General features: G+C 42.3%; 1 protein-coding gene across 1 annotated transcript in view; it reads left to right on the plus strand.

Annotated features, from left to right (window-relative positions):
- Positions 1 to 11692, plus strand: part of NUAK1 (NUAK family, SNF1-like kinase, 1) — an 80679-nt gene extending 68987 nt beyond the window's left edge. The window contains exons 5-7 of the mRNA XM_015427594.1: positions 2767 to 2886; positions 3200 to 3332; positions 9806 to 11692. Of these exons, the coding sequence (XP_015283080.1) occupies positions 2767 to 2886; positions 3200 to 3332; positions 9806 to 10950 (1398 nt within the window). The 3' untranslated portion in view covers positions 10951 to 11692. The remainder of the gene's footprint in view (positions 1 to 2766; positions 2887 to 3199; positions 3333 to 9805) is intronic.
- The last annotated feature ends 700 nt before the right edge of the window (positions 11693 to 12392 follow it).

Consider the following 12392-nt stretch of genomic DNA (forward strand, 5'->3'; position numbering starts at 1 on the left):
CTCTCCCTGCCTTTCCCCACTTTTAAAAAACAACAATCTGGAAGTGGCAGCTCGACTCACTTGGCTGGATCCTTCCAGCCTTGTCCTGCGGTCTCTGCCTGGTCTGCCTGCAGGGGCTAGCCAGCTGCTCCTTTGGAGCTGGGGAAGCCATTCCCAAACGAGCATTGCCAACGCAGAGAAAGAGGGTGAAAGAGGCTGGACCAGAAAGTCTTCTCATATACTGGGCAGTGGCTTTAATTCACTGCATTGTTTGTAGACCTTTGGTAGAAAAGAGGAAAGTAAAAAATATTTTAAAAACACCAACACTAAAGATCTGCTGGGTTCTTTTGAAGGACCTTCTCCAATGAAATGGTAGAATGTAGGGTTGCCAGGTCCCCTTGTTGTGCTGGTGGGGGGATTTGGGGGGCATTCCAGGGGTGATGCACTGGGGGGTCACGTGATGCACTGATGTCACCCAGAAGTGACATCAGTGTGTCCATGACGGGGTGCAATGCTCTGCTTTTGGGGCAAGCTCTATGGTAAAAATGGCCTCAAACCATAGAGTGTTGCCCAAAATGTACGCCACCTCCTGACATCTCTGACACACTGATGTCACTTCCGGGTGACGTCAGTGCATTGTGCAGTTTTGGGGGTGGGGAGATTTTCCTCTTGCCAGCCAGCTGGCAGGTGACAGGCAGGAGCCCATGAAAGGGGGAGATCCCCTGCCTCCACCTTAGGAATGGGTACCCAGGGGGCGTGGCCTTATGACACACTTCTGGCGATGTCAGGGTGTGTGGCATATGCTAATGAGTTATGCTAATGAGTCCCCCTAGCTCTTTTTCTACGAAATGACCCCTGCTTGGTAGCAAACAGCAGGTAGTTGGGACAAGGACACAGGATAAATAGAACAACCTATGAAGTAAACCAGTAGGTCTCATCATCTGTGTTGGTAAGTATAGTTCTATTTTAGAACTGTACACCAAGCATGCAAATCTGAGATTTTATGAACAGTGAAGTCTTGTCAGTAATTCAGCAGTGTTTGATAAAGGTCAATAGAAAATGGTCCAACGGCTGTAAATTGGAGCAGTGTCAATTTACAGTAAACCCAAATAGATTAAGTACAGACTTTATACATAATGGGTAATTTTCATCATATTTATAGTAGGTAGTGGAAACAGTTGTTTCCTTGAAGGTAAGGTAATGCAAAAAAAGTCTGGATTTCCAGTAACCCCTCCCTATTTTGGAAACCCTTTGTGAATTAATGTCTTGGCTCCATTTAGGTACTAAGATTGTGAAGGAATCTTGGCTACTATTAATTTCTCTCCATAATAGGGGGAGGGGGAAATGACAGGTTTAATGGGAAAAGCTGATAAACATCAGTCTGTGATTATGGGAGTTGGCCAAGATAGAAATACTTTTCCCTGAGTGGTAGAAATGAAAACATGAATGCCTATACAGAGCTAATTTTGGTCTGAAATGGTATATGTTCATATATATGCATGCACACAGCATTTTACATACTTTATGATGATAAGGGTTGTCCTAAACAGGCATACTATACTATATTAGAACCAACATTAACAATTCCTTCAACTAAAATGAATTCCATGGACCAGCCTGCACGCCCTAATACTGAAGCAATTCAATTTGGATTGACAGACCACTGTTCTTTAGCTTTAGATGGACTTCCTGCAGGCTAGGCAGAGTGGCTTGATAAGAAAGTGGAATTTATTTAAGGTAATTAACTGCAACCTGAGCCCTGAGAATACATTTGCAGACTGCAGTTGTATACCAGCTGCTTACAGTGAGGTTCTCGACATAAGGTGAAATTTTACAGGAGACAGCTCCCCCCCCCCCCCGAGAATGTCTCTCTGACATCTGTTCCTAAAGAATTACAAAGACACAGGTTGGACTTTGTTTCACAATGTATATTGTTAAATATACTGGCAAGGACATGAAATATCACAGTCCACAGTACGACTTTAAGGAGCATACAATGCACATGCATCAGCCAGCGCAGTGAAGACGAGTTGCTGAATGGTGTATGACGGATGTTTAACAGTGACCCAAGTTAGAATGGCAGTGTTGTACTCCTGTCTCATTTGTGTATGACAGACTCCAGGATACTGACAAATGAAGGAATAAGCAGGATTGAAAAGGGCCTCATGAATCATCTTCATCAGCTCTTCCATAAAACATTATCTTCCATTCATTTAACCACATCCATGTCACACTCCCACAATTAAATGCACTATCTGCATCACAGCATGCTAGTGATAGATGGCAGGAAGAACACATGTGGCAGTCAGAGATGTAGGGAATCTTTTATTAAAACCATACAGGTGACTCCGGCAACTGAGCTTATCAAGCAAAGGAGGCAAAATTCTCTGAGATCACTAGATACTCTGACTTGGTGGAGGGAGAATGCCTTTCTGAGCACAAATACAGGGATTAGAGCCTGATTGTGCAGTCAAAGCTATATCCCTCTACAGCGTATCTTGAGCTGTGGCAATCGCCGATAGTCCACAAAAAATGGGGAAAGGCCAATCCTTCTCAAACAAGAGAAGCTCTTTCTAATCCGATAAGATACCTTGCAACCTAATATAGATAAGCTCTTTTTGCTTTACAGCAGTGTGTGCTCTTGCCTATACCTGGCTTAAGTAATATTGATTAAAATGTCAAGGCTCCTGGTTAATTCTTAATTCTTATGTTAGCCAGTAATTAAATTTCCCCTCCTTATATCCTAATGACTTGCCCGGAAAAAACTTCTTACGTTTTTCATTACAGATTGCAGATTTTGGGCTGTCAAATCTTTATCAAAAAGATAAATTCCTCCAGACTTTCTGTGGAAGTCCGCTGTATGCTTCTCCTGAAATTGTCAATGGGAGACCTTACCGAGGACCGGAGGTAAGCAAAATGGGAAACAAAGTAGGAAGTGGAATAGGATTTTTGCTGTACGAATGGTTCAGCTTCAGTAAAAATAAACATAGGCCTGTCTTGTTAACTAAAAAAAAATGTTTCATCTCTGCAGTGGAAAATCCTTAAACTGCCTTCTGTTGCTCTCATCTGTTTTGCATACCAGTGTCTGGATTTTGCATAGGATACCTGTGTATGCGTGCTCCTTGTTAAACACAGCTGGATGTTCTGATCCTCATGTGGTTTTATAGATTTTTAGGAGCCCACTTTTCTAGCCCTTATGTTTCTTGTCTCTGTGTTTTAGGTCGACAGCTGGGCCCTTGGTGTATTGCTTTACACTCTGGTGTATGGAACAATGCCCTTTGATGGCTTTGATCACAAAAATCTAATCAGGCAGATCAGTAATGGAGAATATCGTGAGCCAACACAGCCCTCAGGTATGAAAAGGATCTGAATTAAAACGATAGGGGTTTGTAATGGTTAGTTCTGTCAGGCTTATGGAAGACTGAGGGGGATGAAACAGGACAACAGATGATTGAGAGCAGATGGTTCTTGACGTATTCTGAAAGTGCCTGATTGAAGCACAGACCACTCGGTTCTTTCAGTACCAGGCTTTGGTTCCTAGAGGCCCAAGGCTTTCACAGCAGCAAGACACATCATACTTGAATCAGTTATAGCAGAATACATTTAGCACCTCACTGGCCAGCCAGAGCCACAAGTGGGGAAGAGGTGTTGAATTCCAGTTCCTAATAGAAAATAGTATTTAAGAACCAATGTAGTTATAGATAACGTATCTGACCAATCACAACACATTCTATGGCATTCTATGTCTCCTGACCATTCAGCTACTGCAAGGGTAATTATAGGCCTTGGTTCCTTTAAAATCAGCTTTGATCACTCAGGCTTGAAGCTGTTGGTATATCCAGCTGGTGGCAGTGACCAGGTGTGCTTTCTGCCAGCTGTGCCTGATAAGAAGCCTGCAATCTTTTTTTTTCACACTCATCATGTAAGCCTTTGTAAGTTTACTGAAAAGTGCTCCATCTCAGAATACACTTGATGATGGTTGGAAAACGATAGTTACAGTCAGGCACACACACAGCCATGGCATATTCAGGCATCTACACTGCTTCATCTTGGATGCTAGTTATGATTTATAAAGTCCTGAACAGCTTGGGCCATGCATAGCTGAGAGATCTCGTCCATCTTTTATGCACTGATGGGACGGCTACATTTGGTGAAATGCACCATTAAGATTCTCTCTGTATTACATTTTTATCCTGCCCTCCTTCCATGGAGATCAGAGCAGTATACAAAATTCCTACCTCCATTTTATCCTCTCAGCAGCCCTGAAAGGTTGGTTAGCCTGCAAGAGAATGGCAGGCCTGAAGTCACCCAGTCGAGATTTGAACCCAAGTCTCCGCAGTCCTAATTGAACACTAATCACTGTACTACATTAGAGATGCACAGAAAGATGTTAGTGAACGGTCCTGCTCAGCCATGGAGCATTCTGCCTATGGAGATTCACCAAAGGCTAAAAGCTGACATCTACTGAAAGAGATACCTTTGTCATTTGAGCAAAATGACAAAGATAATTTGAGCAAAATATTCACCTCCAGGAGCTTACAACATTATTCACCCCTCTTCTAATTTATCCTCACAACAAACTTGTGAAGTAGGTAAGGGAGGAATTGGGGAAGATCATGCTGGCTAGCAGCAGCTGAAGAAGATCTTTCCGAGTCTGTTTCTCCTCTGCTTTTCACGGCTATTTAAAGTGTGGGGGGACCGAGGCATGAGCCCTTGCGTGTGAGCTGAAGGGCAATAGCCAAAGGATGGGCCTAGGATGAGGAAGAGGATCTGCCAGCAGAGGGAGAGAAAGAGGGGAAGACCTCCTTTGTACTTGGAAACTTTGCCTCCCTTCTTCTGTTTGTTTCTCTGTCTCTCATTGTATTTTTCTTGCACCGTATTGTATTGTAAGCTGCTTAGGGTCCCCCTGGGGGAAAAGTGGAATATAAATAAATAAAAGATTGGGCTGAGAGTGTGTGACTGGTGCAAGGTCATCCAGCAAGCTTCCATGGAAACACGGGGGGATTTGACCCTGGGGTTCCCAGATCCTGACAAGACACGCCAACCCAATGCTACTCACTCTGAGGATTGCAGAGAACCACATTCACAAGTCCCTTCAACCAAAAGAGCCACATGGCTACTGTATGCCCTGCACACCATCCCAGACATGCATAAGCATATACTATAACCCTTTTAATTACCAGAGTTCCTCTGAGCATCTATGGCTGTCTTTTCCCAATACAGGGAGTTTTATTTAATAGGACAGCAATCATAAGAACATAAGAGATGCCAGTGTTGGATCAGGCCAAAGGCCCATCCAGTCCAACACTCTGTATCCCACAGTGGCCACAAATACCAGTGCCATCAGGATGTCCACCAGTGGGGCCAGGACATTAGAAGCCCTCCCACTGTTGACCCCCCCCCCCCAAGCACCAAGATGACAGAGCATCACTTGCCCCAGAGTCCCTATCTATACCTTGTGGCTAGTAGCCACTGATGGACCTCTGCTCCATATGCTTATCTAATTCCCTTTTGAAGCCGTCCATGCTTGTAGCTGCCACCACTTCCTGTGGCAGTGAATTCCAAGTGTTAATCACTCTTTGGGTGAAGAAGTACTTCCTTTTATCCGTTCTAACCCGACCGCTCAGCAATTTCATGGAGTGCCCACGAGTTCTTGTATTGTGAGAAAGGGAGAAAAGTACCTCTTTCTCTACCTGCTCTTTCCCATGCATAATCTTATAAACCTCAATCATGTCACCCCTCAGTCGCAATGCATGGCTAGGAATAAATACAGTGAAGCAACATGTTGAATACCGGCAAACAGATTGATGACTTACTGAACCAGTCCTCGAAAAATCGTCCCTGCTTGTGATCAGTGAACAGAGCATGAGCCAAACTGGCAGGTGTTCATATGTCCCTAGCCAGGAGTAAGCTACGATGTCCATGTTTGTACAGAATGCAGAACCGTATTTAAGACTAACTGTGGTTAACAAAACAAAGTATGAATCCAGTGGCACCTTTAAGACCAACAAAGTTTACTTCTGGGTATAGGCTTCCCTGTGCACGCACGCTTCTTCAGATAAACCAACTTCAAACATGGTTTCAGATTTTGGTTTTATATTCCCTGACAAACCAACACAACAACAGTGAGTGGCCAGGTTCAGACAGTCATCCTAATTATGGTTTTACATGAAATCTGAATGAGCCAGTTTATCCTACAGAGTCCTTGTCACTGCAACTTCTTGCCCTACTCCACTGGAACCTCATTTTTAAAAAGCATATGTTTAGTAGGCAGAGGTTGATACAATCCATATAAAAATATGGACTGGGACAACAACAAATTTATTCACAGCAAAAAGCCAGCACTCTACTGCAATACATGGAATGGAACAAATAATACAGTTGATTCCTGTCTTTGGGTCAAACATCAAGGAATATTTTATCAATAAAATTTAAACAATAATCATGTGTAAAGTACTTGATGGAGGCTAGGTATTATTAGAAACATGTTTCTAAATAATTCAGAAGGACCATAAGTTGGCCATGGTTTTCAAAATGTATTTTTTTTTACACATAAGCCATAACTTAGGAATTTTTTCTTTTGTTTTCACTTACCAGGGCACCACTGCTAAGAAGAATCATAAAGACAATGAAGGTTTCAAACCAGTTGTGTTCAACTATTCGGAAACAGGTTTTTCTAAGATTCCACCATAGTTTTCCTCTTCCATCTTCTACGCTAACTTGACAACACTTGAATTTTCGTACACAACCTGAAAATATAACTCAGCGGCTCTGGAGTGGGCAAGCACCTCTCATCTTCCACAGTGAAGACGGAGGCAAAAAATGCATTTAGCTTCTCAGCCATTTCCCTATCATCCTTCAGTACTCCTTTTACCCCTTGGTCATCCAAGGGCCCCACTGCCTCCCTGGCTGGTTTCCTGCTTCTAATGTATTTGAAGAAAGTTTTATTGTTGGTCTTTACATTTTTTGCTATATGCTCCTCATATTCCCTTTTTGCCTGCCTGACCACAGTCTTGCATTTTATTTGCCATAGCCTGTGTTCTGTTTTATCAGCCTCACTGTGACTAGCTTTCCACCGCTTAAAGGAATCCTTTTTACCTTTTACAGCTTCCATTACTTTGTTTGTTAACCATGTAGGCTTTCTCTTAGGCCCATCCAGTCTGTATCCCACAGTGGCCAGAAATACCAGTGCCATCAGGAGGTCCACCAGTGGGGCCAGGACATTAGAAGCCCTCCCACTGTTGACCCCCCCCCCCAAGCACCAAGATGACAATCACTAGTGGTATGCCCCATTCCACCACCTTACTTAGCTGCGTATGTTGACCCAGCCTCAAACATAGAATCCCTACATTTGCACCAGCCCAATATAATCGTCATGGATTAGTTGTGTTGCATTTTTTTAAAAAGTTTTATCTTGGGACCATAGTACTGATGAAATCTACTACAATTTTGAAAGAAATGACCCACTTTTCTGGAACATGGGGAGGATGCTACGGTGAACAGTGCTCAGAAGCTCACATGTGGCTCCCAAGCAATATCATTGCACTAATCACTATGCCGTGCTGGCAGTATGTAAATACCATAAATGTATACAAACATTTTAAAAGAAAGATTAAAAAGAAGAAGAAGAAGTGATTGGATGTATACCCCGCCCTTCACTACCCAAAGGTGTCTCAGAGCGGCTTACAAACTCCTTTCCCTTCCCCTCCCCACAACAGACACCCTGTGAGGTAGGCGGGGCTGAGAGAGCTCTTGACAGAAACTGCTCTTTTTCAAGGACAGCTCTTATCAGAACTACGGCTTGCCCAAGGTCATCCAGCCAGGTGCAGGTGGAGGAGTGGGGAATCAAACCTGGTTCTCCCAGATTAGAGTCCGCACACTTAACCACTACACCAAACTGGCCTTTGAGATATGGGAGGTTAGAAAGCAAATAAGTAAAGAAGAAAAAAAAAACCCAGCTAACCAAATAGTAACATGCTAGGCCAAGATGACCTGTTTCTCTCAAAGTGTCATCTGGGTTAATTTATGTAAACTATTGTAGCACCGTTTTTAGCTTGTATATAACATTGTTTTATTGTCTTAAATTTTACATCCTGTTTGTTAGCCGCCCTGAGACACTATGTGTAGGGCGGGATACAAGTCGCAAAATAAATAAATAAATAAATAAATAAATAAATAAATAAATAAATCTAAGTCCTTATCTGGGTAAGGTGTGTATCAGAAACAGTTATCAAAATTAATGTTTTGCAGTTAGATTTTATTGCCTCGGGGAAGCTTTGCCTGGTTCCTTTAGCTAGATCTGTGACAATGGAAAATCTGTTAGCCTTTGCAAGTGGAATTGCTCAGATTAGGTGTGATGGATAGAGGCTTGTGATTTACTTCATTGCCTCTAAATATAGATATATAGATATATAGAACTGAAAGACAAGGAAATGAGCAAGCCCCAGCCCAAGAATCTGGATCCACATCTGGATCCATGTCTGCCATTCATAACAATAATTTCAAAGAGCCTACATATATAAATAAGTCCATTTCCCTGAATGTTTATTATACATTTGCCACTAACTTTCTCTTTCCTAGGTAGTCTCACATTCCTGTTATAGCTGCTCTCTTTTTGGAAATGATACAAATCTAAAGATACAAACTGTCTGAAATATCTTGCTGTTTTCTGACTCTCATTAAGCTTTCAAAAATAACTTACTATGTGAACATTGGTCTACATATATCTATCATCACATTTTTATTGTGCCCTTCGTCCAAGAGCTTATGACGATGTACATATCCTGCAGCTAGGGGCAGTTCAAAAGCTATTATGTTTTATGTGCTTTGGGGTTTAACAGAATATTGTAGCATGGGAAGCCTCCCCAGCGTGGAAGAAATCTGTAAACGTTATAAAATATGTACAAATTAGTAGAAATCTCCTGCATTTCATACGTCTGGCAAGGTGGGCTGTGGCTCATAAAACTTCATCTTATGCCGCAGTAAATAGTTAAATATGTTAGTCTTTAGGGTGCCACAAGACACTTTATTGTTTGGGCTGCAACAGACTAACATAACTTCCTCTCTGGGTAATTTCATTCAGTTCACTTTCACAATCTAAATCTTTAACATGGGGATAGAAAACACATCTCCATTCCTACTATTTTGGAGAATTCAGGGGGCGGGTGTCAGACATCGGCCAGACCATCGATCATCCAAAGGGAATTTTCTGCTTGCCTGAAGATAACAACAGGGAAATGGGGGAAGTCCCCTGCCTGCTTGGAGCATCTATTTAACAGGAAGCATCTTTATCAAACAAAATTTTCCCTTCCTCATATGTAGGATAGTGAACTTGGGTTTGCTGCAAATCCACTATGCATATTCTCATTGTGGTGGTAAATCTGTACGTAGGCTGTACCACTGAAGACTGCAGATAGATGTTGTCAAGGAGTCATGTGATCCCCGTTCGTATATTTTGAAATAGGACAGCTCGGACACAGGTTTACTATCTCAATGCAAACAAGGATGTAGCAATTGACTGTCCAATGTATTACATGAGATTGGTTCTCATCTGGAGGGCTACTCAAACTGTTGGAACACAGAGGCATTTTGCATCATGCATCTTCACCTAAGAAATATTTTGTACCTGTGCACTTCTAAAGATAGATGGCTGTAGAATAACTGTGGCTCTCATCGGCTCTTGCATCACTTTGTTGCATGTCTTCCCTTTGTTATAACTGTTATAAGCTATGGTCAATACACATTAAATTACTACTATGTCAGATTTTTTTACTTAGTCACTAAGCTAAAAAGTCTAAAGCTGGAATTGGTCTTCTTTCACCTGTAGATGCTCGTGGCCTGATAAGGTGGATGCTGATGGTGAATCCTGAGCGCAGAGCAACCATCGAAGACATAGCCAATCATTGGTGGGTTAACTGGGGCTACAAGAGCAGTGTTTGTGATTGCGATGCCTTGCAAGACTCCGAGTCTCCTCTGCTATCTAGGTTTATAGATTGGCAACATCGTTCTAGTGGCCTCCAGCCAGAGACTGATACCAAATCAAAGTGCCTTTCAAAACCAAAAGTATCTGAAGTCATGCTAGAGAGACAGAGGTCCCTGAAGAAATCAAAGAAGGAAAACGACATCGCACAGTCTATCCAGGAAGTAGGAGTGGACAGTGCATGCAAACTTAACTCCAAGAGGCCAAAAGGCATCTTGAAGAAAAGGAGCAACAGTGAACATCGATCTCATAGTGCAGGATTCATAGAAGGAGTAGTTAGTCCAGTGTTACCCTCCACTTTTAAAATGGAGCAGGAATTATGTAGGACAAACATGTCTACTAAGAGTGTTGTGGAGGGGGAGGTAACGGGGAAATACAGCACTAAGCAGTCTTCTTTAATGCCAAAAAAAGGAATCCTCAAGAAAACGCAGCAGAGAGAATCTGGTTATTACTCGTCCCCAGAACGGAGTGAATCTTCAGAACTTTTGGACCATAACGAAGAGTCAGGAAACAGTGACACCTCTCCTGGTGTCATTGAGACATTAAGAATAGAGTCTCACAGCCATTCCTACAGGCGCAAGGGTATTCTGAAACACAGCAGCAAGTATTCCACCAGAAGCACAGATTCAGCTTTGGTGAGCCCTGACACACCAATGCTAGAAGCCATGGAAGGAACAGTCCTGCCTGGAGATGGGTTATCTCGAAGTTACAGCCGCCCTTCTAGTGTGATTAGTGATGACAGCATCCTGTCCAATGACTCTTTTGATTTGGTGGATTTGCAAGAGAACAGGCTGAGACTAAGGAGCTGTGTGTCTGCTGAAAACTTCCTACAGATCCAAGATTTCCAAGGACTCCAGAACCGCTCACGGCCACAGTATCTGAAGCGTTATCGGAATCGGGCAGGCGACAGCAGTTTTTCCCTCCTTACGGACATGGATGATGTCACTCAGGTCTACAAGAAAGCTCTGGAGATCTGTAACAAACTTAACTAGCAGAGTGGAGATAGCAGGGCGGGAAGGAAAAAGGGTCTTGGGTACCTTTATGATTGGAGTTGGCCTAGTTAACAATTTGTTGATAGTCAGTTTTCTGGCATTGTTCAAGCATCATTGAAAAGAGGGGCTGAGCAGGTATGCTTCAGATACATTATGAAAAAAAATCATCTCATGTTCTTTATGCAACTTTTTATAGCTCATGCAATCAAAATACTACCTAATGTCCAAAGAAATCACAATAATTTATGGAACAAAACTCTGGAATCTAGCAGACAGAAAAAGATTATGATCCAGTGACTGTAAACTGAAGCTAGACAAAAGGTAAACTGGAAAAAGGGTACATGCATTTATACCAGAGAAGGTAACTAACCACTGGGGGAAAAATATAATGCTAACAGCAAAAGACATAACTTTGCTAGTCGGCTGTTTAGTAACAAATAATTTGCAGGTGACTATGTAAATGTCCAAATGTTTAAACTAATGACATTTCCTGATTTCTACCCAGACAAGGCCCTGATGCAGAGTGCTGTGTGCTGTGCACACTGGTGCAGGTACCTTTGTCACCTGATGATTGGCACTGCTTTTTATCAGCTGACAGTGCCACCTTGTGAAAAGTATTTAGTACTTGAGTGGGAAGTGCTTTGTATTTATAGAATTTAGGGAAAGAAGAGGTTGTAGTATGTAGTAAAAGAATGGAGAGCTGAGAAAGAGAAAGAAGATAACCTTGTTCCATGAAAAAAAAGAAAAAGATTCAAGCAGGGCTCTGGAAATCTGTATAGCCAGAATGAAGCCACAGTATGTGGCATCTAATTTGACAAAGTGGTAGCTTTATCAGAATTTTGGGAGCTCCACATTCCATTTTAGAAAACAACAATATTCTGGCCTTCTTGGTTGCAAAGAGAAACCTGAAAATATGTTGGCAGCTTTTATTCAAAATAGAAGTTACCTTGAAATCAGTTGAACTTCACCATGCAATTAAGCACTTATGTTGCACTGATTTCACTGGAACTCAAGCATGCCTGATGTTTTCTGACTGCATCTCATGCAATTCTCCCTGTCATTTCCAGTCCCAGGTAGGCATGGAGTCAGATCTAAGGTTCAGAATGAGACCCAGGTAGAAAGGCTTAATCCCTACAAACTCTAGATATATAGAAACAGTTGAACAGGAACGTCTAGTTCAATCAGCAGTTAAATTTCACAGTTCTCCACTCAAAACATCTCATTAGAAGTAACCACTGCAAAACAGAACTAGATTCAGAGCAAAGACGTTCCAGGCAAGCCACAGAACTGAAGCAGCTGCCTCTTCCTGTGTCCTTATATCTGACTACTGGCAGGACTAGTTTAAAGTATTTGTCGCCTCAATCGAGGTTCAACCATTGGCCAAGGATGCTTCTACAGATAGGTTTTTCCTTGCATGGAAAGCAGGAAACTCACAGATTAAA

This window comes from Gekko japonicus, unplaced genomic scaffold (genome assembly GCF_001447785.1).
Source record: "Gekko japonicus isolate JY-2015 unplaced genomic scaffold, Gekko_japonicus_V1.1 scaffold28, whole genome shotgun sequence".
Lineage (NCBI taxonomy): Eukaryota > Metazoa > Chordata > Lepidosauria > Squamata > Gekkonidae > Gekko > Gekko japonicus.